This window comes from Marmota monax, unplaced genomic scaffold, assembly GCF_021218885.2.
Source record: "Marmota monax isolate L192 unplaced genomic scaffold, Marmota_monax_Labrador192_F-V1.1 WCK01_AAM20220418_F8-fsc00005, whole genome shotgun sequence".
NCBI lineage: Eukaryota > Metazoa > Chordata > Mammalia > Rodentia > Sciuridae > Marmota > Marmota monax.
Genome location: NW_026692254.1, coordinates 23,930,496 through 23,956,731, shown reverse-complemented (window position 1 = coordinate 23,956,731; position 26,236 = coordinate 23,930,496). Strand labels below are relative to the sequence as shown.

General features: G+C 36.8%; 1 protein-coding gene across 11 annotated transcripts in view; it reads right to left on the bottom strand.

Moving 5' to 3' along the window:
- The window catches only part of Akap13 (A-kinase anchoring protein 13), a 353,536-nt gene that overhangs the window by 218,961 nt on the left and 108,339 nt on the right, over window positions 1-26,236 (bottom strand). For 10 of the 11 annotated variants that reach the window (XM_046436733.2, XM_046436768.2, XM_046436778.2 and 7 more), the window contains 2 exons: window positions 15,333-15,480; window positions 1,542-1,838 (listed from right to left, as the gene is read on the bottom strand). In XM_046436733.2, coding sequence (XP_046292689.1) covers window positions 1,542-1,838; window positions 15,333-15,480 — 445 coding nt within the window. Of the gene's footprint in view, window positions 1-1,541; window positions 1,839-15,332; window positions 15,481-15,643; window positions 15,791-26,236 lie in introns of those variants that run through there. The other variant, XM_058577063.1, reaches the window with a different exon arrangement.

Genomic DNA, 26,236 nt, shown 5'->3' with positions numbered 1-26,236 from the left:
AAGACAAGGAAGCTAAGGTCCAGAGAAGAAAAGTGATACAGTCGAAGTTTAAGACCTCTGCTATTTCCAATAGTTCTTTTAATCTTTTTAACGTGAACAAATTAATTCCTGATCCTATTTTTAAAAAGAGAAAGCAAAACCATAAAAGTGCCATTAGCTCCAGAAATAATTAACACAGTTCTATTTAACTTGATACTGATTTGTAAAAGTCATTCCCACTTTAATACAGAAATGGCAGAAACTACAGGTTTTAGGGCACATCATTAGGTTTCTAATTAGGTACTCAAGTACTCAGACCTCAAGATATTCTACTTAGTAAAGCAGAAGTTTCTTGGACGGTATATAAATTTAAAAGGGATTGGGGGTGCCTTCTTTCTTGATTTTTATAGTGCAGACTTTTCCTTTATATATAACCTCGAGAAGCCTGACTTGGTAGCATCTGACCGTAGGCCTGACACAATTCCACTGGTTGATCACAGGCTTGACTGTTAAATTCCATGGATTTAAGAGACTCAGTGCTAGCAGTACTTCTTCATCATTCTTTCCTGGAAGGAATAATCAACTTACCTGACAGGTCTGAGAGAGCAGGAACTGGGCATGCCTTGCTTAGTCCTATCTGGGCAATTCTCCTCAAGAACTGCTCACCTGTAGAAAGGGGGACTTCTGGTCTGCTGGCCCTACACAGCACAATAGTCAAAGATAGGTAGACTCTGAAGGCAGTGTGTGACTGTCCACTCTTCTAGAGATGACAGAGAAAGCCTCTGGCAAGCCTTTCTGGAAGCTCTGAGGTCAGTCTTCCAATCTTGTTTTCATATGTATTAAAGCAAACATTCTGAACTGTCTCTGTGAGAACCTAAATTTTTCACTGGATTTGCACTCAGCAGAGAAAGATGTTGTTATTTAGGGATCCCAGGTATATATTATATTTCAGTGGAAAAAATATTTGTGTAATTATAACATCTAATAGATGTCATCTGCTACAAGAGTAATTATGTGGGAAACCCCTTGTGATTCAGAAGACCTATGTATATACCAATTATATCAGTGTTTCTAAAAAGCAGAGGCCTTTACTTAAAGAATTTTTATATGGAAGGCCAGTACACAAAATCAGTAAAAGTGAAACTACCCTGGTTAAGGAACTGTAGGCTTCTCAAAGCTTATCCCACTTTCATGTTCCCATGGCATACTCCTCAGTCCACTTTTCCTCCAACTTTGTACAATCTTGAGAATTTCAGAACACAGTAAACCTGGTCTTGAATAATGAAACACCAAACGGTTACTCTGCTACTGTTCTAATGAAAGGCAAACCTCTGCCTTTGTTGAGAAGTGCTAGACCACTATCCATGTGGGTACCTTCTCTTTGGCCACTTCACTGGTAGAACAAGATTAACAGCTCAAAGAACCTTGAAAAGATGCCTTCAAGACTAATTTGCTACAGTAATTTTAAGGGAGAAGTACTTCGATATAATAACCATACAAAAGCAGTCCCATACAAAAACAGAAATGTTCTGAACTCAGTTTGTGGATCATGCAATTCTCACCATGCAAAGTCTGATCTGTCCCCAAAACATTCCACTCTGCTGGCAGCTTCAAGTGTCTGAATGCCAGTGCAACCTTCTCATCAAGGGAATTCACATCCCCAGATGGGGGTCCTGACCGGTCAAGAAAACGAGTGAAGTTCAGAGCCTGCTGATTTCCAGCACTGGTTGCCAGAAATTGAGCTGCGTCATATGCCTCATCCTGGACAAAATGGAAGTCTTCTTCAGCTACCACAAACACAGGCAGGCCCTCTTTGGAAGCACACAGCAGCACCTTCACTGTCTCACAGCAGTCATGACCTAAAGAAAGCACAGATGACCACGAAAATAGTATTAGACTCCCCTGATGAAAGAAGGACACCAGTGGGTCATCTTATTAGTTCTTTTTTTTTTTTTTTATGACACACAAATTTTTCTCTTTCTAAAAGAAATCCCTTCTTCCTCTGAGCTCTAATAGTACTTTTTTCATCAAATTTCTCAAAACTTGTTTTCAGAGCTGGGATGTAGATCAATGGTAGAGCACTTGCCTAGCATGCCTGATTCCCTGTTCATTCCCAGCACCATCAAAAGAAAGAAAAAAAAAAAAAAAGCAGAAGCAGCAGAGAAAGGGGATGGGGGGGAGAGTGGAGGGGAAGAGGAAGTACTAAGGATTGAAATGGGGAAAACTATGTTATATGCATTTTATGACTATGTCAAAATGAACCCCACTATTACGTATAACTATTAAGAAAAACAAAGGACGAACTACATTTTCAGGTTTTTAAATTGTTACTTGAAAACATCAATGAGTTTCCTGTAACAGCAAATAATTGTGTATCCCAGTTTTCACTATAACTACAAAATGGTATTAGTCATATAGTAGGCTGTTGAATATCAACTATTGCTGTTGAATTTTAACAAATTAAAAAATGAACGTTCTGAGAATCTGTTAAGGCCTAGCATATGATGGAAAAAAGTCAAATACCTACTAAGCTGAATTAGATTTGAAAACATAATTGGGAAAATTATCATTCACAGGAATATGGAAGGAATTTTAGATTCCCCAGCATGTGTTTCACTATGACTGCAATGTAATAAATCAAACAATGAAGCCCTTTAAAAAGTGCAAACCTACTTTATTTTACTTTACATTATTAGCAAAGCAAGGCCTAAAAAGTAAATAACAATATTTTTTACTGTTTTCATATAAACACTTTTTCCTCTCAACTACTAATGTGGTGAGAACTTCAATGGAATCATTTGGTTCCATAATGAAAGTGTAATGCCGTGGATAGAAGCCCAGTTCAAGAGAAACAAACATGCTAAGGACTCTGTGGTATCCACTGTCCAGACAGGCAGGTACCTCATGAGCTCTGACTTCAGACAACCTATATGCTACCCCAAAGAGCCAAATTAGCAACACAATGTTTCTGTAGGTAAGGCATTCTTGGAGGATGAGACTTTTTTCTAGACCTAATCATTCAAAATTAAATATTTCCAATATGCAGAATGTATTCAAGTAAACACACACTGTCTTTTCTCAACTTTAAACAAAGATCTCAACTACCACAACTAAGTTGCTCCTACCATTATCACTCTTCTCTCATTATTCCACTCTGTGGTCCAAGATTTGGAGTTTCCATACCATGGGCACAGGCCAATACATATTTCAGACTCAGACAAAACAAACTAAGATTTCTGCTGTCTTTGAAAGAGAACAATGTCCATTGTCAATCACAATGGCAAGTTATGATTTTTCCACATACCTTCACCCTTGCAACAAAAGGAAAATCTCTCACTGCTATGTAATTTTAGGATGTTAACATGTACTAAGAATCTACTATATACCAGGTATCTGACAAGTAATTTTTTTTCTACATGACAATTTTATAAGGTATATATTGTCTTCATTTTCTTTTCTTTCTTCTTTTGTATTGAGGATTGAATGCAGGGGTATTTTACCACTGAGCTACATACCCAGTTCTTTTAATTTTAAAACAGGATCTGCTAAGATGCAAAGGCTGACCTTAAATTTTTGATCCTCCTGCCCTGGCCTCCTTAGTCACTGGGATTATAGGTGAACACTACTGTGCCTGGCTTTCTTCACTTTCTTCACTTTATAGATGAGAAAATGGACACTTCCAAAATTAAAGGAACTTATACCATGGTTACACAGATACTAAGGAGTAGAATTCATTATTCAAAAGTCAAGGATGATGCCAAAGGACATGCCCTTTCACATCATGATGCAAGGGTATTGTATCATATTATCCATCAACAAAGGGGGTAAGGTAACAATAAGCTCCTCCCTGAAAGGAGCCTGACACTTGCAAAGACAGGCCAGTATGACTAGTAATCAAGAATGACATGTTCACAAGTTGTAAAGATCAGTCTTCACACAAATGTAATTCCAGAGGATATAAACAGTGCCTTCTAAGTTTCTATGAAGGATATAAAAAGCTAAAGCATCTCCTGCCCAATATGTGCATACACATACATATGTGCACACTCCAATTCAATATATATATAGAATTTGTACCTTGAATATATTAAGTGAAATTAGAGAAAAATTTAATATTTCTTTAAAAGGTAGTCAGCCTAATTACAAAAGCATCCATGTCAGCAGAAATTAGCCAACCAATCTAAGTAGTAGGTTTGTGTATTTCACTGGCAGAAAATATTTCTTTTAAAATATTCTATAATATCTCGCTCAGTTCTATTCAATAACTAGTAGCTGGACAGCCACAAAGTTCAAGCATCATGATTAGAAGGTGAAGATGAGTAAGGGAAGAGTCTCAATTCTCCAATGCTTTATAATTCACAGGAAAGACTCCAACAAGCTACAGTTAACTGCAATGTAAATTAAAACTGGATGTGCTCTGTAAGAAACACACAGTGCAACTAGGGGATGGGGAAGGAGTACATTTCACCAAGGAAGTAGCAGTTAAGAAGGACCCTTCACACGCACACTGTCCCGAAGTCTCTCAACCCAGGGATTCTTCTCTATAACCCTCAGAACTAAGATGTTTTATTCTTTTTTCTCTTCTTATTCATTTAATAAGCACTTACTTGCCATGAGCCAGATACTATTCTCAGTGCTTTACAAATAACGTCTCATAATAATCAGTAGGTATTATTATCTTTATTTGCCAAACAAACAACTTGCCCAAGGTTATAAATAGCTCTTACATGGCCAAATTAAAACTTGAATCCAAAGTTGGATTGTGCAGAAGAGACTGAGGTGAGGGGAGGAGAGGGAATGTGAGAATGGGAAGGACAGTGGAATGAGACAGACATTATTACCCTATATACATGTATAATTACACTACCAGTGTGACTCTGTACCATGTACAGCCAGAGGACTGAGAAGTTGTGCTCCATTTGTGTAAAATGTGTCAAAATACATTCTACTGTCATGTATAATTAATTAGAACAAATTAAAAATAAAAACTTAAGAATTTGATTCAAAGTTTCAATATTCTAGAATCTGCCTCTACACCCCAAATTAATGTATAAGAAAGATGGCCTAAAGAGTAAAATAAGACCTGGGCACAGTGGCCTAGGCTTTTACTACCAGCTACACAGGAGTCTGAGGCAGGAGGATTTCAAGTACAAGGCAAAGGTTGGCAACATAGTGAGACCCTGTCTCAAAATATAAAGGGAGGGGCTAGGGTTGTGGCACAGTGGTGGAGCACTTGCCTAGCATGTGTGAGGCCCTAGGTTCGATTCTCAGCACCACATATGAATAAATGACTAAAATAAAGGTTCGTCAACATCTAAAAAAAATCTTTAAAAAAAAATATAAAGAGAGCTTACGTAGTTCAGTGGAGGGAGGGAGGGAGGGAGGGAGGGAAAGAAAGGAAGGAAGGAAGGGAGGGAGGGAGGGAGGGAGGGAAAGGAAAAAAGGGAATAAAAACAAAACAAAAAGAGGGATGGTAAAAGAAAGGAGAGGAAAGGGGAGGGGAGGAAAGGGGAAGGGGGGACACCATGGAAGAATCAATGAGAAAGGAATAAAAAACACATTCAAACCTTGACTAAAACGCATCTATTTCCGTTGTAGCTCTTACTCTGGGCTGCAATTCATTATAGCATGGGGGAGCTATAATGCTACCGGTACTGAGGTTTCTCCAATTGCAAGACTATGTATGGGTCATGCCAGGCAGAAGGTAAAGAGGGAGAAATGGTCAAGAAGGAAATAGCTTTAAAAATGTAAAATGTGCTGCGTGTGGTGGCACATGCCCATAATCCCAGCAACTCCAGAGGCAGATTGCAAATTCAAGGCCAGTCTCAGCAACTTAATGAGGCCCTAAGCAACTTAGTGAGAACCTATTTCCAAATAAAAAATGAAAACCATTTTAAGATGGGATGAGATGTGGCTCAGTGGTTAAGCACCCTTAGGTTCATCCCCAATATGGAGGGGAAAAAATAGTAAAAATGTAAAGCAAAGGGTAAGCTCAAGGGATAGAACTAATATTATGAGAGTGAGTTTTGGGAGAATATTAACTAAGCTACATCTAGATGCTTAGTAGACAAGAATTTCTTACTTATTAGCTATGTGGCCTGAGGTAAATGACAACCTAACACTATCAAATTGGGCCTCCTTAGCCTTATAAGTGGAGAGCTATAATTTGGAAGGACCCTCCCAAATTCTTTAATACTACCATTGAAAACAACGCACAAAGCCTCACTTCAATCCAAATTGGAAGGGGAGGTGGGTAGCAATATGTATTTCAGACAGAAGAATTCATTTAAAGACAAAAATGTTTTGATTGATTATAGCATTGCCTCATTGTTTCAGAATTAAACAAATTTATAAATTCCTGAAAGTTCTCTGAGGTAGATAGGAAAATCACTAACTTCACAATACCACAATAATGCTATAAATAACTTAGGATCCAAATTGAATTCTGCCATCATACTTATATTTGCTATGTCTTAGAAGAGATATTACAAGAACCTAAAATAATAATACCTACTGGCCTTACCCATGAAAACAGTCCTTATTCTTTCTTACCAATCTTCCTTCCCCAATTCTCTGTAAAGATTGAAAACCTGATTTAGAAAGGGAGTCACAATGCCACTAGAAGTAAAATCACTTCCTTGGCCAGGTGAGCTTGTGCATGCGTATAATGCCAGCTACTCAGGAAGCTAAGGAGGGAAAATGGCAAGTTCAAGGCCAGCCAAGGGACTCATTGAGACTCTGTCTCACAATAAAACTCACAAAGGGCTGGGGATCTAGATCAGTGGTACAGAACTTGTCTATCATGTGCAAAGCCTTGGGTTTAATCCCCAGCATCTATCTCCTTCCCTCTTTCTCCCTGTTACCTGCCCCCAACACACACATATACACAATCACCTTCTGATGTGCCACACAGTAAAAAAGTGATGGTGAAGCAATAGTATATCTTGTTCAAGGTTATTAAGTGCAGACATATCTGCATAGAAATCCATCTGGGACTACTAAAGTAACTACTTACCTAGGAAGGATGAGTGTATGGTTTGATGTGTCCTCCAAAAGCTCATGTATGAGAGACAATGCAAGAAAATTTAGAGGAGAAATAATTGTGTTATGAGAGCCTTAACCCAAACAGTGAATTAATCCCCTGATGAGATTAACTGAGTCCATAACTGAAGATGGGCAGGGTGTGGCTGGAGGAGATGGGTCACTGGAGTATACATTTTCTATCTAGTGAGTAGAGTCTCTCTCTCTCTCTCTGGTTTCTGATCATCATGTGATGCACTTCCCTCTGACATTTTTCTGACATATTGTTCTTGAGCCCCCAGGAATAGAGCTGGCTGTCTATGGACTGAGACCTCTGAAACCATGAACCCCCAAACGAACGTTTCCTTCTCTAAAATTGTTCTTTCAGATCTTTAGCAGTGAAAAAGCTGACTAAAACAATGAGGTAGGGGCAAACAAGGGGGAGAGAAACATAAGGTGATCTAGGGATTGAGTGTGTGTGTGGTACTTAGCAGTACAAGTATGTTTATCTCTTACTGCTGCTTTGGCAGAATTTGTTAGCAGGTAGAAGTGCTTAAGTGAACTACTATCAACTCTACTTGTATATAACTAAACTGAAATATATACAAGAAAAGGCAGAAAGTTTAGGCCACTAAAAGACCATGAAACAGATGTCATCCAATTGTTAGCCTAATATTTTCCTGTCAGATGAACTTAACAATCTGAAGGAGAACTTAAATCACTGTAAGTTAAACATGCCATAAATCTGAAGTTTGTTTGGTCTATTACAGGCTTATTAAAAAAAAAAAAAAAACTGTGGGTTAACAGAAGAGCAGAGAACTGAGGGTTTGATGGATAACTCTTCATTGAAGAGTAACTGGAAGAGTTACTACTGACCAAGAACAAACTTTCTCAACCTAATGTTACACAAGGTTGACGGGCTACTGTCTCATACTGATATTTTCTATTAGGCACAAGAGGATCTAAAGATTAGTTTTTAATTTGTATAAACTTTTGGATAAAGCATATGGGGAAAGAAATCAGAATTTTTTACATTAAAAGTTTTATAATGTAAACCTAAGAAAACTAAAGTCACTACATAAGCATACATAAAACTTTTTACTACTGTAAATTAGCTCTAGAGGCATGACTATTTATTGGTGACTATTAGTCTTATGGCTGCCTTTTTACATGATGAATACAGGGTATTAACAATCTCTACAGCTACACTATAAAGACATCCAATGGAAAACTCATATCTAATTTGATATAATAAATACAATTTAACTTCTTTTATAAAAACACTAAAGAAGAGTAGCAAGAATTTTGCTAGTTCCATGGTGTTTTTCCTTCCACTCGATTTCCTGTTAATAAGGAAAATAAAAACCACAGTACTTTTTTTTTTAAAGGAAGTTTGGAAATTTTTATTGAACTCATGAAGGAAGTAGCCCTAAAGGAATTAAGAGAGATGACGAAGAAAGATAAATTGTTAAAGACCCAAACGTTAATGATCATAATTTAAATTTGATGGACCACCTGCTAATAAATTCTGCCAAAACAGCAGTAAGAGATAAGCATACATGTATTACTAAGTACACACACACATTCAATCCCCAGACCACCTTATATTTTCATCTTTTAAAATCCTTTCTAAATTTATCCTATATCAAGCCTGTTCACAGATTTTTGAGGTAGAAGAGACCTGTTCCCAGATGAGTGAACTGAAAGGGATCCTGAAGAATACTGACTATTGACTGAAGAGTCAAACAATATTAGGTTTGAACCCCAAACTGGTTTGGTTATCCTGAGAAAGCTGTTCAACCTTGAAGCCTGTTCCTTTATACCTAAAATAAGAATACCACCAACCCAAGGATTGTTACAAATATGAAAAGCAGCCATGCACAAAGCACTGGACATAAAGCAGGCATCTAAAACTGGTGTTACTATTAGCTATTAAAATGTTCCTGTTCAGGTAACTCAAGAAAAACGGATCCCTAAAACGTTATAAAGAGCTTCTCAATCACTGTGGCCCAACAAAGCTTTGGAGACAATTGATGCCTTTGGCACAACAGTAGAACTGAAAAAATAAAGGAAAGGAGAAAAATAAACAAAAATACAAGAAGCATGTAGGTGAGGAGCAGCAATGTAAAGCAAAGGTCCTCTTAGAATAATTTAATCCACTTCTTTTCTAAATTCCTAAGTCAAAGGTATGTGTTCATGAGAGAGCTTTCCTGCAGGCTTCTTATCACTATAAGGAGCATCTGTATCCATGGAAACAAAACACTGCTACAGATACACAAAACTAAAGCATGGCCCAAGAATTACTTCATTTCCTATTAAGCTAAAAGTGGAACATATCCCATCCGGGCCCTCTCTTTTCAGAATGAAACAATTGGGACTTTGTTTTACCAGTTATCCAAAAAAGAACCCTGAAAGTGTTTGCTGGGCCAGACAAGCCCAGTCTCACACAGATGTCATCTTCTAAGAAATTAGTAGTCAGAGGTGGAAAATATAAAATAATGTCTTTACTACTCAGTTTGGCATCAAAGTATTTAAAAGTCTAGTCTTTTTCTATCTTTCAAGTAGATATAACAGAGTTAAAAAAAATGTTCATTCTTCAGAGCCACACTCTTTCAGAAGCTGGGATTGCATGAAAAAGTATGTACCCACTGCTAGTTTTTGGTGTTCTATTTGCAGATGTACAAATTTGGTATATTTTCAAAACATCTCTGTATGCACAGGAGTATTTGAGCAGGGGGTGGGGGATTGGGGGAAGCAAGCATGGGAAGGAATTGCATCATGTGCATTTTGAAAAAGGAAGGAGCTAATTAATGCTAAAAATGTGATCTTCTATATTCCAGCCTACATACCACTAAGGCAGACTTCTCAACCATTTTTTTTTTCATTATTATCCCTCCAAGTAGCCTTTTTAGACATTTTTCTCTACTTCCCACCTCATGAAATTTTAATACCATTGATATACACATATTTGTATTATGTCTATCTTTATTTTATATGTAAAGAGTAAGATTATATTTTTGTAGCCCCAAGATTCAATTTATACTCCCTGGGGGATATCAATCCTGTTGTAATGCATGCCCCAATATTCCAGTTCCATGTTCATAGTTCCAAGGTGATAAAATGTATAATTTCTCAGAGCTGTCTAGTAGCCTTATAGTAGTACTTCAGAATAGGGAGACTCTTATAAAATGTCCAGTAAAAAATAAATGATTGCTTTGATAGTGGAGAAGAAATCAGAATTCTCTGATTGGGCCAATTAAAAACTTACAACTTATTTTTAAATATGTTATCTAATTTGGTTATCTCTGCACATCCGCTGCTAGAAAAAGGATCTTGGTTCACATGAAATAAAAGACACATCATGCTGTAACTATAGGTCCAGTTGTTGAGATCTGGGCTGCAATTTTTCATTAAATCCAGAAGACTTCTGATTGTGATAAATGTTTTTGGTTTTCCTTTTCATGACAAATTTCTTTGTATAGTACTTTCCCTTTTGAAAGAGAAAGAAAAATACGGAAGTGCTGAGTCTAATTTTGGGGTCAATGAAGGTTTGAAGTTTTCCTGTCAAACAAGAATGCTTGCTATGAATTCTAAAAGTAATTGACAAGGTGAAAAAATATTTCATTTTATAAAACATTCTATACCAGCATGTTTGACAAAAAAGTGTGGAGAATCAACTAAACATCCTGCTCCATTTTGCATTCCGAAATCAATGCTTTGTCTAAATTCAGTTTCATGGATAAAAGTGAATATAATAGAATAGTACTCTATATTCCCCCTAAGAATTACCTTCTAAGGATACTCAGATTTCTTTACACTATTTACCAATCCTATACTGGCTTCAAAAAAACTACCTTAGCTTCATCTTGAGAGGAAAATCATTAATTAAATAAAGTGTGATTTAAGGTTGGATCTGTTTACTATGCGGAGACAATAACGGGTGTTTTATGTTTTCTTTAATTACAAAATTAACGTCTTTTATTATTAGAAATGTTTTTCCATTTTAAGCTGTATTTCATAGCAAATTATATTCTTGAACCAGCCATCTCACAAGTATTTTGGGTATAATATTTTATTATAAAATTTGGTCTGTGTCTAGTGTTAATTAATGCAATGAAGCATTTATTTTCAAAAAAAAAGAAAGTATTCTTTTCAGTGTTCAAAATTTATTAAAAATCACTATATATTATATAAGTAGTATGCTTCAATTCAAACAATTCAAAGGCAAAAAAAAGTAGGAAGTCAAAGTCTCTACTCACCTGTCCCTAAATATGTTACTACTCTTACCATACTTTTTGTGGGGGGCGGGGACTGAATCACATCTAGAGCCATCTATGGTAGGCAAGCAAGAAAGGGTTACTTTAAAAATGCTTTTACCGGGGTTGGGGCTGTAGCTCAGTGGCAGAGTGTCTGCCTAGCATGTTTGAGGCACTGGGCTTGATCCTTAGCACCACATAAAAATAAACAAAATAAAGGCATTCTGAATGTCCATCTACAACTACAAAAAAAAATAAAAATTACAAAAAAAAAAAACCCTTTACCACTTCTCTACAGTCTCTATTCAAATGGACAGTTCTTATTAGAAAACATAAAAAACGTTAGAAAACATACATTGGGGATGTAATTGTAATATCTGGAGTCAAAGTTTTGTTTTAGAAGAAAACTTAGAATGTCTAGTATTTCAACCTATTTTCAGACAATATTTGATAAAAGTTTACAGATGACATCAAGAAGTAGCTGTCTTTTGAAGGTCAATCAATCACCGGGTTTTAGAAACTAAAACATTTCAAAACACTTACAGTAAAACATACCAGAGAACTAAAAAATTAGAGCCAGCAATGTGGATGAAGCATGACGTAAAAAAGCAAGAATAAGGCACAAAGCTCTTTTTCTTTTCATACACAATCAGCCCAAATAATTAGGAATCGCAAGTCTTATCCTTGCAGAAGGATAGAGAGAGACATCCTGATTAGAAGCAGCTGCAGCAAAAAGACATCGTACATTTATCCAGTAACTAGAATGCACAAACTATTGTGTAGACTTTCCATGAAGAATCTTGATTAATCTGACACTGCCACTGCCCTCAGTATACAGGGAACCTGAGGCTATCAATACAGCTTAACTGATGCAAAGAAATTATCAGTTAGCTTCAGAAAGAGGACACAGACTTCTGCTCCAAGCTAAGTGTTTAATTTAAGAAACATTTCTGCCCCTCTCCCCAAAATTAGGGAGAAGGGGAATATATATATGTACATTCACCTTTCCAAAGGATCAGCTTCTGAGAACTAGAATGATTACAACACAGCAGAAACGCTATCCCATCAAGCGGCAGGAATTCCTAGAAGAAGCCTTCTTAGCGCGTACCACTGAAAGAAAGAAAATTATTCCCCTCATAAACCTAACCAAACCTTAGTAGAAGCAGGCAGAAAATAAAATAAATAAGCTAAATATATTATGTGTTAGAAGTTGATAAGTACAATGAAAAAACATAAAGCAGGAAAGGGGAACATGGAATTCTGAGAGGAGGCAGTTGTATATTGTTATAAGGTAGACAAGAAGCCTCAATGAGACATGATGAGCAAGAACCCTGGAGCAAGGGAAGGCACAAGTTTAAGAAGTACAAAAGCAGATTTAAGGCAGTTTAATTCTAGCCTGAAAAATTAATTCCATGATTAAACAAGAATTTAAAAACTGAAGCCATCCATGGTGATGCACACCTGTAATCCCAGCTACTCAGAAGTTGATGCAGGAGGCCTGCAAGCCTAGAAGGGTAACTTAGACCCTGTCTCAAAATAAAAAGGGCTGGGTATGAGCTCCTGGGTTCAATCCCCAGAAAAAGAAAGAAAGAAAAGGAAAAACAAACAAGTGGGAAGAAGCAAAGTGACAAAAGGGAGGGAAAACTAAGTTAACCCCAAAAACGCACTTATCTCTATCCTTTCACAACAAATTACCAAATTAATCCAAATGTCAGTAGCTGAAAAGAAAACACAAAACTCTTATACATGATGACTAGAGCAGAAAGATCCAGTTGGCAATCTCCTTTGTTTAAATAGTTGGCTTCTAGTGCACCAACTAGGGGTCTCGCTGATATCCTTACAAATCAAATATCAAATATTAATCAGAGGCTCACATGCTAAAGAGTTACTTTGATGTTCCCTGGCTTTCCACAAGTAGAGTCTTCAAGAACTCTAATCTTTTCTTCACATCTGTTGTGATTAAGCTACCTGACTGAATGTGGGTAGGTAGCAGAATATTCAGGGGAATGGGGGCATGGCTGGCAAGCATGATAGAGAATGTGGGAAGGGGATAAGAAGAAAGCTGATTAGTAGAAAATGAAAGAGATGGCATTACTACAGGCCTGAAGAAGTGAATGGGTCAGGAATAATTTCTGCCGATTCAGACAAAAACTCTATTCTGCAGAGTAGAGTACACAATATTCATTTTGATTGGCTTTCGATGGCAGTGCAGGGCACCCATAGTCAGCAGGTACAAATGGACACTCAAGAGGGGTGTGGCTTGGAAAAGGGGGTACTGAGACATATAAAGAGGTATCAGAACCAAAGTCAAGGGAAGAAATGGAAACTAAAGTTCAGAAAGTTATCCTGGAAAAAAATGTTACAAGGATCTAGAATAAATTTAGAACCCCAGCTGTCATTATAAGTTCAGTTGGTTTATGTTTCCAAGAAAAGTAATCGCCTGCCACCTTCCTAATTTAAAGGCCCTTCTAAGGAAGATTCCAGGCACATCCCTCTCCATCAAAGTACTGGACTCTGCTGGGGTTTATTATTGTCATGGCTAAAACCCAGGATTATATCCCTGTCCTACTTGCCCTTTCTAACTACTCATACTATTCTACTATCTAATTAAGATGTTCCTTTCTAGGTACATATGTACACATATATACATATAAAGACACACACCTTCAACTTTAAAGTTTTTCTAATTCAGAAAGAATTAGTTAATAAAAATTACCTCCATTCCTTTCAAAGAGCCCAGTCACAGACTGATTCTACCCAGTTAAGAAACTGATTCTACCTAGTTAAGGAACTGTTTCTCCCTATCACCAACATATAATACATTTTTAGCAATGGTAATGAATGGTACCTGCTAGACAGAAGACCTCAAGTTCCAGATATACCTTTTCCAATATAATGCACATCGTAGCAAACAAGATGACTGGCAGTCTAAATTATAAAAGATACTAATACTCCTGGGGGGCAGGGAATCAGTATCTATGCTGACCACTCTATTTTATTTCTTATCCCTAACAGTTTGGGAGAAATCTTCCTGTCTCAAATCTTATATCCCATATTTTTCAAAATAATTTTTGCAATGCAAGAAGGTAAATAAAACTTTCAGTAGTCATAATCTTAGTTCTTAATTGTGGCATAATTTTCAGAATTTGGTAGGTATCAGACATAAAGATAATTTATATGAAATGTCACTGGAATGAAAAATGGGCAACCTGATCCAATACTGGCAAAAAACAGACATCTGAAGTGCTTCACAAACAAATTAACCTTACAACACCTACACCAACAAAGGGGAACTCATAAAAAAGGATGACAGTCTAATCATTCCCTAGATGGTAATAATTAAGCTGTTGGCATTTTTAGAGGTTCCCTCTAACTATACACTCTTCTGAATTCTGATGAAAACTGGTTAATTGTTAACTTTAAAGCAAGGTCAACTGAGGATAGAAGCTCATCTCCAAATACAAATCAATATATCTGCAAAGGCTAGAACAGGCCAAGAGATAAGCATTACCGGATCACCCGTTTCTGTTAGAAGTAGCATTGTCCTCATAACTTCATAAAAATTTTTATTAAGTAAACATCTTTTAATTCTGTTAAATTTAAAAATACAATAGTGATTAGGCTTTTATTCCACAATGAACCATAACTTATGAATTTGGGGCAAATTTGGCTTCATAAAAAGTTTTGCAGGTTTTTTCATCCTAGATATGAGAAATGCATAACTGCTTATGTTTTATTTTTTAGTTTTACCACCATGAAATTCAGAATAAAATCTGTATGCCCATATGAGAATTCATATCTTCTACCACGTTTTAGTATTTCCAAAATTTCAACATTACAATAAATTAATATTTTTGCTGATCCTAATTTTTATTTTTCAAATAATAACACTTTATTTCATTTATTTCTAATTAGGTTCACACTTCTTTGGAACAAACAAGATTAACAAAATAGAGCACCTATGTATTTAAAAATGTGAATCACTCTGGTTCACTCTTCATATTACTCTATAGTAAAGAACATAGAACAAAAGTATTCAAGAACTAGTATAGGCTAAAAAAGATCCCAAATACTTACCAGGGGCAATGGTCTCCAAAGTATCAGAACTGACCTTCCGGGTACTTGTACAGTGATGGAGGGTAGAACCCGAAAATACCACGTAAAAAACTACATCATCTTCAACTTTGTCCTCTTCAGCAAGCAGTACTGTAACAACACAATCACCCTAGGAAAGGAAAAGATATAGCAAATTTGCATTAGCAAAGCTCCTCTTGGAAGGCTATCTTCATAAAATATTGTAGTTAAGGAAAATTACATATATCATCTCAACTCTGAAACTATACCCCATTCTGGTAGGTTATAACAACAAACACATACTAAGCACTTACCTGCCAGGCAATATTTAGGCATTGGAATACAAAATGAGCCTGAAAATAAGATCTCTAACCTCTTGGAGCTTACATTTTGGTGGAGGTGATTAGATAAACATGTAAATTATTAACAGTGTATTTACTTGGTATGTAGGTTCGAAATGAGATGAAAAAAATTAGACAAAGAAGATGGAGTGGTATATTAAATAGTTATACTCTCACAGAATACTTTTGGCCCATTTTCTAGTTTCAGCAATAATTCTCTAAACTCTACACCTCAAGAATCATCACCAGGTCCACCCATTCTCCAACAAAGAATGAACCCAACTGGAAATACTTGCATACAAAGAGCATGTGCCTAGACTCCAGGTAAATCTGCACTGAAGTCCCACCTACAAAGACTTTAATTAGCTCCACTAAACTCACTTCCCTTAAAAACTACACAGAGATGATCCTTCTCTCATTATAGCTCATGTACGAAAATTTTTGGAAGACATTCAGCTCTCACTTTAATCTAACAGAATGAAAGGTCACTTTTCTAACTATTTTGTGTCTCCTGACCATCTGGCATCCAAGCTCTTTTTCACTCATCCCTACATGAAGACTCTGTAATCAGATAAAAATCTTATGCCAATAACTTTGCCCATGCCTTCACAACTAAAAGGCAAGATACTTTCGTCCTTTCGTTATATTCTTTTAGCAGTTTTTATAGACTGATTTTTAAACCTGGGGTCAATGGCTAAATCCAATATATTCTATGAAAAACAGTTCTAATCACTATTCTCTCAATTATAAACATTACATAATTTGTGTTATAACCACAAGGTAAGGAGATTTTAAAGCATCAAGATTTAAGGCACTGTAATTTAATATTATGCAAATCTTCATAATGAACTACAGGGGGGGAAAAAAAATTTAGAGAAAACCCAGTCATTTAAACACCAAAATTAGAGGAAAGACTTTTCATTAATTAAAACCCCTTTCCTTCCCATTTTAACAATGAAGTTTGTAAGAGAAACATGCCACCCTGTGGTCAGATCTCATTAAGCCTCAGAAAAATCTATAAAGTCAAACATAGGACCGAGTCTATTAATAGATGTGCTCCAGTAGGTCAATTCTGAAAACAGAGTTCAAACTATTTCCCAAGTGCTGGGATCTCTTAAGAGTTCAAATTTGTAAAACACAACATGTAAGAAGACAGAATAAACCACAATCATAAATAAGCTGTAACTTATGACGCCTTAAATTTAGTTATTGACATGATTACTGAACTGAAGAGTTCCAAAAGTATCCTAACACAAGGAGTATAGTAAAACAGAATTATCACTAACTTAGATCAGTTGACAGAATTATACTCTCTTACGTGTAAGTTCTCCTCTTGGAAACAGTTGTGAAAAGCTCAAGCTTGTAAAATGCATGACACAACCAATTAAAATGTTTACAGCACAAAAGAAGAATCAATTTCTCAAGGCATTGAAATATCATTATATCCTGAAAAAATGCAAACCAAAGTTCAAAAGTTTCATTCCTTTTCCACACGGGTTGGAAAAAATGATCCATGGGCCATATATTGCCTCCCACTTGTTTTTGTAGGGCTCACAAGTTAAGGAAGGTTTTCACATTTTAAATGGCCCACCAAAAAAAAAAAAAAAATCAAATGAAACCTTTAATATAAAAATTATATAAATTTGAATTTCAGTGTTCATAGTTTTGTTTATATGCCTATTTTATTTATTAAGTGCTTATTCATTTGCATATGGCTACTTTCGCACTATAATGGGCCACAGCAATTGAGTGTATTTAACCAACTGGATCTTTAAAGGGGGGGATTACTTAAATTTCTAATTGTAATTTTTTTTTCAACTTAGATTTCTCAACTTGAATTCTAACACTTTATATTCCTTTTCTAATTGGAGGATTTCCTCTTCACATCTTTCTGAGAGACTTTCTGTGACCTTACTGGTGATGTCTGGGACCTGCCTTTTTCTGATAATAGAAGAGACAGCTAACACAGGCAGTGAAAAATCCTTTTAACAAAGCTTTCGATATCAACCTTTTTTTCTCTCCTAAGACAAAGTAAACAATTGTCTTCATACCTTCAAAAACCTTACCCTGAACATATTAAGAAGAAAGAAACAAAGAAGCTTCATTCACTTTGAGGCCACTTGAAATTTAAATTCCAAAGGCACTTGGAAGTTTTCCTTGAAGGAGAATTCTCTGCATTCTGATAGTCACTGAGATTAAAAGGCAAACTTCCCATTTCAACTACATGACCCTGTTACACTTCAGCAAGTAGTACCAGGTACCTAGCATTACTTGAGATGACCTGGAAAAATTAAGCAAGTAGAATGGAGACAAAATATAAAAATGTAAAACATCTCAATAAGACTTTCTGTCAAAGTGGCTGCTTAACCTCTACCCTCCTTGAAGAATGTACTGATGAATTACTCTGCTACGTCAAGGAAAGGACCAACCTATAGAATAAACAGACCAAATCAGTCTGGTTGCAGAGTTAACAAGTCTGTTATGTAACTAACTACAAGAGATGAAGTTATTATTAACAAGGGCAATTTTCAAGAAAGTCTCAATTACAATTTTAGTTTTACCCAACCACAGAAAGAGAGCACATCTATGTCACCAATTTTCCAATAAACTGAACTCAAGAAACAAAGAGTATGGCTCCTACAAAGATATTTTCCATATTTCTTCATTGATGAGAAATGTATCTTTAAGTATGACAATTTTTCGTGTTAGTTTTCCTGATAGATGATGCAAGAACTAATGGAAAAAATACCCTATACTGTGCATTATTTTTTAAGTGCAGGTGATTTCCCAAATATAAATGCATTGGGATTCAACATGTCACCAAACTGATCATTCTGTTGCCTATAAAAACTGCTTTTTAGGCAGTTCAAGTTTAAGAACCTCTGCTCAGAGAGGAGGGAAGATGGCAGAGTAAAGGAGGTTTGCTTTCCAAGCTGCTCCACGGTGTGAGACCAAAGAAGCAGATATGTAGCCTCTCAGTGAGGTGGTTGAATGAGGGAGTTCACTGGGATTTGATACCAGACACTCAGAGCAGCTTGGGGATTCAGATGGTTGGATACAATAAAATAAAGAAGAAAGGCCCCCACCGTTGCCAGTTGCCAGAGCCAACCCACCATGGGCAAAGCAGGGGAGGGGGACTAGAGGAAGTAGCATTTCAGGCAGTGCCATAGCTTATCTAGGTGTGGAGAAATCTGAGATTAAAAACAGTGTCTGACTGATCCAGAGGCTGACTACACAATAGGTTGGTGTAGATTCCCACCTCTGAAGTCTCGCTGGCTTGAGGACCAGCTGGGGTGGGGTGGGTGTGAAGGATGTGACTGTACTCCAGGACTAAGCTTGGAAAGCCAGGAAAGGCTGGATCCTTGAAAAAGCAGCTGCCCACTCACAAGTGGAATCTTGGGGAGACTCTTGGGTTTAGTCTCTCAACACAGATTGCAGCTGCTGGGCCCTGGAGGCACCATGATTTAGTATCTCCAGGCCAGTCACCACTCAGTGAAGATCCTGGGGCCTGACTAGACCCTAAACAACATCTTCGGAAACAACATCTATAGAAACTCCTCTCACAAAACTCTGCAGCGACTCCACCCTGGGATGAAGCTGACAGTACTTCCCAGCCCACTCTACCTCATACTGCCCAGAAGGGAAGCTGAGAATTTATGAACTCCAACTGGCAACGTGGTGAGCAATACAAAAAAGAAAGGACTTGACAGCCCATGCCACTACTCTTGTGCTCAGTACATACCTCAAAAAGAAATGGGAAAAAAAGTCATTTGACACAGATAGTGAACATATATTCTCAGAGAGGATTTTGACCACACAATGGAAACAATTCCTTATTATTTCACCAAGAATCAATCTTTCTCTCTCTCTCTCTCTCTCTCTCTCTCTCTCTCTCTCTCTCTCTCTCTCACTCTCACTCTCACTCTCACTCTCTCTGGTATGTATGCTGAATGGTTCATAGGCATTTATACATGTTTCTTTTTTCTCATATCTATCATTTCTTGAAGGTAGCTATTTTCCTTGCTCTGTCTTTTGAGGGTTAGGGGTTTTGATTAGTATATTTTGGTTTCATTTTGTATTATTTTTCACTTGTCTGTTTCCCTTGTTTCTACTGCTCTTGCAAATGGCCAAATTTGATCATGCTCTTTCACTTTTCCTTTAAGGTTTTACTTCTATTTTCTCTCCTCCTCCCTCATAACCATCACATCCTATATCTCTTTTGCATTTTCCCTGTTCACCTTTTGAAACTTCAAATTCTTTTATACCTACCTAAAATTCTTCCCTTGCACTGAACTCTATTCTTAACATCTTTTAGCACTAATTGGTTCATATAATGCCTGCCCCCATCACTAATGATGTAGCAATTATTAATGCTACGGAAGTCATAGATGACACTTTTTCTTTGGTTTTTATGCCAGACATAATACATAACTTGCTGTTCTTCCTGGTGGCAACTGCTAACCATACTATTTGTTTCTGGTGCTAATTAACATTGTAGAAGTCACAGTAGAAACTAAGTATTTAGTTTAATGCTGTATGTTGTTTGCATAGGTTGTTGACATTATTTTCCTCCCCCTAATCTGTGAGGTACTGAAAACCTAGAGAGACACTGTAAATTCATGGGGTAGAAAACTCTGCCACTTCAGATCCATACTGATAAATGGGGAGACACACAAAAAATATAAAAAAGGGAACAAACAATCCCAAACAACCCAAAATGTTTCAAGAACAGTCTCTATTAACAGCACAGCAGAGGAAATGTCAGAGAGAGACATTTTCTTCATCCATTCATCTGTTGAAAGGCACCTAGGTTGGCCCCCATAGTTTAGCTATTGTGAATTGTACTTCTATACATAAACATTGATGTGTCTGCGTCACTATAGAATGCTGATTTTAAATTCTTTGGATATATACTGAGGAGTGGGATATCTGGATCAAAAGATGATTCCATTCCTAGTGTTTTGAGGAATCTCTATACTGTTTACCACAATGGTTGCACCAATTTCTGTCCCACCAGCAATGTCTGAGTGAGTGTACCCTTTTCCCAACTTCCTCACCAACATTTATTTTTGCTTATATTCTTGATAATTTCAGCATTGCTTTAATTTGCAGTTCTCTAATTCAACATCTGCTAGAGATGTTGAACACTTTTATGACACATTTGTTGACTGTTCATATTCTTTTTGGAAGTGTCTTTTTAGTTTCTTTGCCCATTTATTGATAGTTTTGTGTTTTGTTGTAGTTGCTGATTTTGGTGTTTTTTATGAATTGTTTGTTTAGAAATTAACACCCTAGCTAAGGTACAGATGGCAGAGATTTTTTTTTCCCATTCTGTAGGCTCTCTGTTCATGCTCTTGATTCTTTCCTTTGCTGTGAAGAGGCTGTTTATTTTGATGCCATCCCATTTATTGATTTTTAATTTTATTTTTTGTTCGTTAGGAGTCTACTAAGGAATTCACGAGCTGACACTGACATGTTGGAGTCTTGGGCCTACGTTTTCTTCTAGTAGGTGTAGAGTTTCTGGTCTAATGCCTAGGTGTTTGATCTACTCTGAATTGAGTTTTGTGCAGGGTGAGAGATAGGGTTCAGTTTCATTCTACTACATATGTATTTCTAGTTTTCCCAGCACCATTTGTTGAAGAGGCTATCTTTTCTCCAACGTATGTTGCCTTTGTCTATTTGAGATAACTGTATTTATATGGGTTTGTCTCTGTGTCTTTTCTTCTGTTCCATTGGTCTTCCTGCCCGTTTTTATGCCAATACCATGCCATTTTTGTTAGTGTAACTCTGTAGTATAATTTTAGATCTGGTATTGTGATGCCTCCTGCTTCACTTTCTCACTAAAGATTGCCTTGGCTATTCTGGACCTCTTATTTTTCCAAATGAATTGTATGATTGCCTTTTGTATTTTTGTGAAAGATGTCATTGAAATTTTAATAGGAATTACATTAAATCTGTATAGGGCATTTTAACAATATTAATTCTGCCTATCCAAGAACATGGGAGATGTTTCCATCTTGTATGGTCTTCTTTTAATTCTTTTATTATTCTGTGGTTTTCATTGTAGAAGCCCTACACCTTTTTCATATTCCCTCTCTCTCTCTCTCTCTCTCTCTCTCTCTCTCTCTCACACACACACACACACACACACACACACACACACAATGGAATATTACTCAGCCATAAAGAAGAATGACTTTATTATATTTGCTGATAAATGGATGCGGCTGAAGACAATCATGCTAAGTGAAGTAAGCCAATCCCCAAAAACCAAAGGTCTGAACATCCCAATGTTTTCTCTGATATGCAGAAGCTAACCCACAATAAAGGGAGGAGAGAGACTAGAAGTTCACTGGATTAAAGGGGAGTGAAAGGAAGGCGGGTAATAGGAAAAAGAAAGACAGTAGAATGAATCTGACAAAACTTTCCTATGTTCATATATGAATATACCACAGTGACTCTTACCATCATGTACATCCACAAGACTGAGGTTCTAATTAAAATAAGATATATTCCATGCTTGTATAATAATTATCAAAATGGACTCTACTGTTATGTATAACTAAAATCAATAACAAATAGCTTTTTATAAAAGGATTATAAAAATTATTCCAAATGGTAATCACTGGTCTCAGTTCTCCCCATCCTAAATTCATTTATATAGTATATCTACTGCATTAATAGCACTGTAATTACCTTTATGTGATTATTAAGTTTAATTTTTTTCATTTAGATTTCTAACCAGCAATTCTAACAAAATATCTTCCTTTTCTTGATTAAAGATTTCTTCTCCACATAAGATCTTGCTGGATGACTCTATTCCCCAGGATACTACCCATAACTGGGGAAATTAACTTCTTAAGAAAACAATAGGAGGGCAAGAGATGGGGATTTGAAACAGGAAATATGATAAATAAGGTCAGGAGAATAGGAAAGGAAGTGTTGTGGGAGAATGGTAAAAGAAGGGCTAGCACTATCATCTTGGATAGTAAGACAGTGCCAGTCATCAGGTTTTGAAGGTGGGCCTAGTCAGCAAAAAGATGCCTATAGTGGTATATGGAGCTGACATGTATAGATGCATGAAAGCTGTTAAACTTTCAGGAATTCTACAAGCCAACTGTTAAACACAGCCATTAATAAAATTTAATTATATAAGTTTACAATTAAGTTAATTATATTAAGAACAAATTTCACAAATACTAAAAATCATCACTTTTTAATCTATATCTTCCTATTATCTGTGTTGAAGTTTGTGATAGAAACTCTGATAGAAATTCTGTAAAATGGTGTGCTACTACACATGTCTTCCCAAGCAAACATCTCTTACCAATTCAATCTTCAGTAACATGAGACTGCCGCCTTGAAATCAATCATCTGGGAGCATTTGCACCGATGAAATTGGCAAACACTAGGAATCAGCTTTTAACCAGAACACTGCTAAGAACAGACTAGCTGGGAGGAGAAGACAGGGAAGGGAAGGGGGAGAATTTCCATAGGAAAGACAAAGGGATACGATCGCAGACCAATATAAGAGAGTTCACCACTTGTAAGAGTGGAGGCCCTGCTGTAAGAGAAGACCCTAGGCAAGAACAAAGTACCTCAGTTTATGGGTAACAGTGCTGCCACAGTTGTGCTTGGAGCAGTCCAGTAATAGCACTACCTTAAGTCAATTTGTTTTCTACCTTTTAAAATTTGGTTTATAACTTGTTAACATACCATGGTGTTAAGAAGACAGGCTCTGATACAAGCCTGCCTGGGCTTGAATCACAGTATACACATCATTTTTTTGTTCAACTTAAATAACAATTGTGTTATTTAAGTTCTCTGTGCCATAAGGCAGAACAGCAAAGATGCTTACCTCAATACCTTACTAAAGAATTAAATGACTGATAAAAAAGAAAGCAGCTACGGCAGACGGTAATTTTCAATAAAAGACTCCTCTCAGGGAATCATATTTGAGCTTGAGGAAAAAAGTGTTCAAGGGAAGGAAGATTCAGCATGTTCAAGGAATAACAAAGAAGGTAGGTCAGCAGGAGCAAGTAAATAATGTGAATAACTGATATGGGGTGTGAGGATCAAGTGTGGATTTTTTAGTGTGATGTTAAACCACTGGGGGGGTGTATTTGTGTGTGTTTGTGTGTGTGTGTGTGTGTGTGTGTGTTTTAAGTGTGATGCTAAACCACTGGTGGGTTGGAGGGAAAAAAGAGTGACATTTTTTAAAAACTTAAAATGCAAAATTTAAAAAAATTAGTATGGTTCCTCTGTGCGGAATTGACCACAGTAGGGAAATCACAGAAACAGGAAGATGATTGAGGAAGCTAGCCAAAGTGGTTCAGACAAAACACAAAAAGTAGATGGAATTGAGAGGTGATACAGTGCCACCATCTCTCTTAGAAGGCTTGGAAAATCACCTCTCCAACCCTTACCTAAGTCTTCATCAAGTGTCTAATGAACAGAAAGGATCAATCTCTATTTCTCCCAGCTTGTTCCTGCTTGAAATGCTTGGAGTTATGATATAATCCATTTCTAAAGATAATAAGATACCAACTGGACAAAGCAAAACCCTACAGACTAATAAAGGAAGTGCCTCCACCTCCAAGATAACTTAAGTCCCACTCCCAAGTTTCCTGACCACTTATTCTCCTGCCATTTCCTCCTGGACAAGTCTTAGATGTATACTCAAAGTCTCTCTGATAGCAAATGCCCATTTATACCCAAAGAATATAAGGAGTCTGAAACTCTCAGTGAATGGAAGTAGACTGCTACCACACCCTGTTCCAACTTGCTGCTGTTTGGGGGACCTGAGTTCTAGAGAAAGCAGGCTGATGACACCTGTTTCCAGAGCTTGCATTCTTGGCCACAAGACCATCACCTGTCATTAGGCTTTGGTGAAATCCAAACCGATTAACCAGAAGAATACCAGGCCCTTTGTCCTAGGGTAAAGGGAAAGTCAGAAGTTAGATGACTTGTCCTGCCTTCACTGTAGTTTCTGGGCCCAAGGAAGGAGTAAATAGTTGTTTTGTGTGTCATATGGCATCACATGTTTACTTTTTAATCCTAAGAACTCACTAAGACATACTGTATTGTTTTACCTACACCCAGGCTACCCAAAAAAAAAAAAAGTGAGAGCAAGGTCTCCACCATGTATTTAATACAGCAGCTGGCAAATTTCATCTGTAAACACACAAATGGTAAATATTTTAGTTTCTGTCAAATATGTGGTCACTGTTGCAATTACTCTATTCTGCTTTTCATAGTCCAAAAGCCAGCCATAGACATACATAGAGAAAAAAGTACAGCTATGTTACAATAAAACCTTATTTCCAAAAATAGGCAGTGGGCCAGTGGCTCACAAGTTGTAGTATACAAGCCTCTGTCCTAATAATAAACTTATCTGAGGGGAGGACAGGGGACATTACTGGGGATTGACCTTAGGGCCTTATGAATGCTAGGCAAATGCTGTGCAACTAAGCTACACTCCCAGCCCAAAGTTTCAATATACTATATTGCTTGGATCAGATAAAAACTCTAATCCTTCTTCCTTGAAAGAAACACAGACCAAAAGAAAAAAAAAATTGCAGGTATATTCCAGAGATTCACACACTAGCCTACCCCACAAAAGACATCAACAAAAAAACAGATTGAGACCCAAGATTCAAGTAGGAGAAGCTCATGCAAATTCACAGGTACAGTCACATAAGAAATGCTACAAACAAAAGCATTTCAAAAGTGCTATGGCAGGGCTGAGGTTGTGGTTCAAAGGTAGAGCACTCACCTACCATGTTTGAGGCACTGAGTTCAATCCTCAGCACCACATAAAAATATATTGAGCCCACCTATAACTAAAAAATAAATATTAAGGGGTGGGGTTGTGGCTCAGCGGTAGAGCGCTCGCCTCACATGGGTTTGATCTCAGCACCACATAAAAATAAATAAATAAAATAAAGATATTGTGTCCATGTATAACTAAAAGTATATATATATATATATATATATATGTATATATATATATATTTTTTAAGTGCTATGGCATAACAAAAGAAAGAACAAGACAAAATAAAATCATCCAGGGTAAGATTAGAAAGGTTACCCAGAGAGGATAAAACTTAAGGTGAATCTCAAAAAAAAAACATATAGAAGCTGACTAGGGAAACAAAGGATAAGTTACACAAAGGAGGTAAAAGAATATGAAAAGGCATAGAAATGAATAAATACGGCATATTTGAGGAGTTATGTGCCATGGCTTGACCAAAGGGAACACATAAGCAAAAGACAGGACCAGAACAAGGACTTCTGCCTTGATGCTCTAGATCAAGGGGAGCCACGAAAGGATTAACATTATCTGTCCTGTGAACTTCTATACATAGTTGGTGAAGATCAATAAAATAAACGACTGTTGTTTATTTAACATTAATCTTCACTATTTTTCAAATATCTCCTTATCAATAAGGTCTTCCTTGATTATACCAAATGAAGTAAGAACTCTCTTACCCTAACTTTTATCTTGCTAAGCTTTACTTTTTCCCATAGCATCTTTTACTATCTGGCACACAGATTTATTCATGT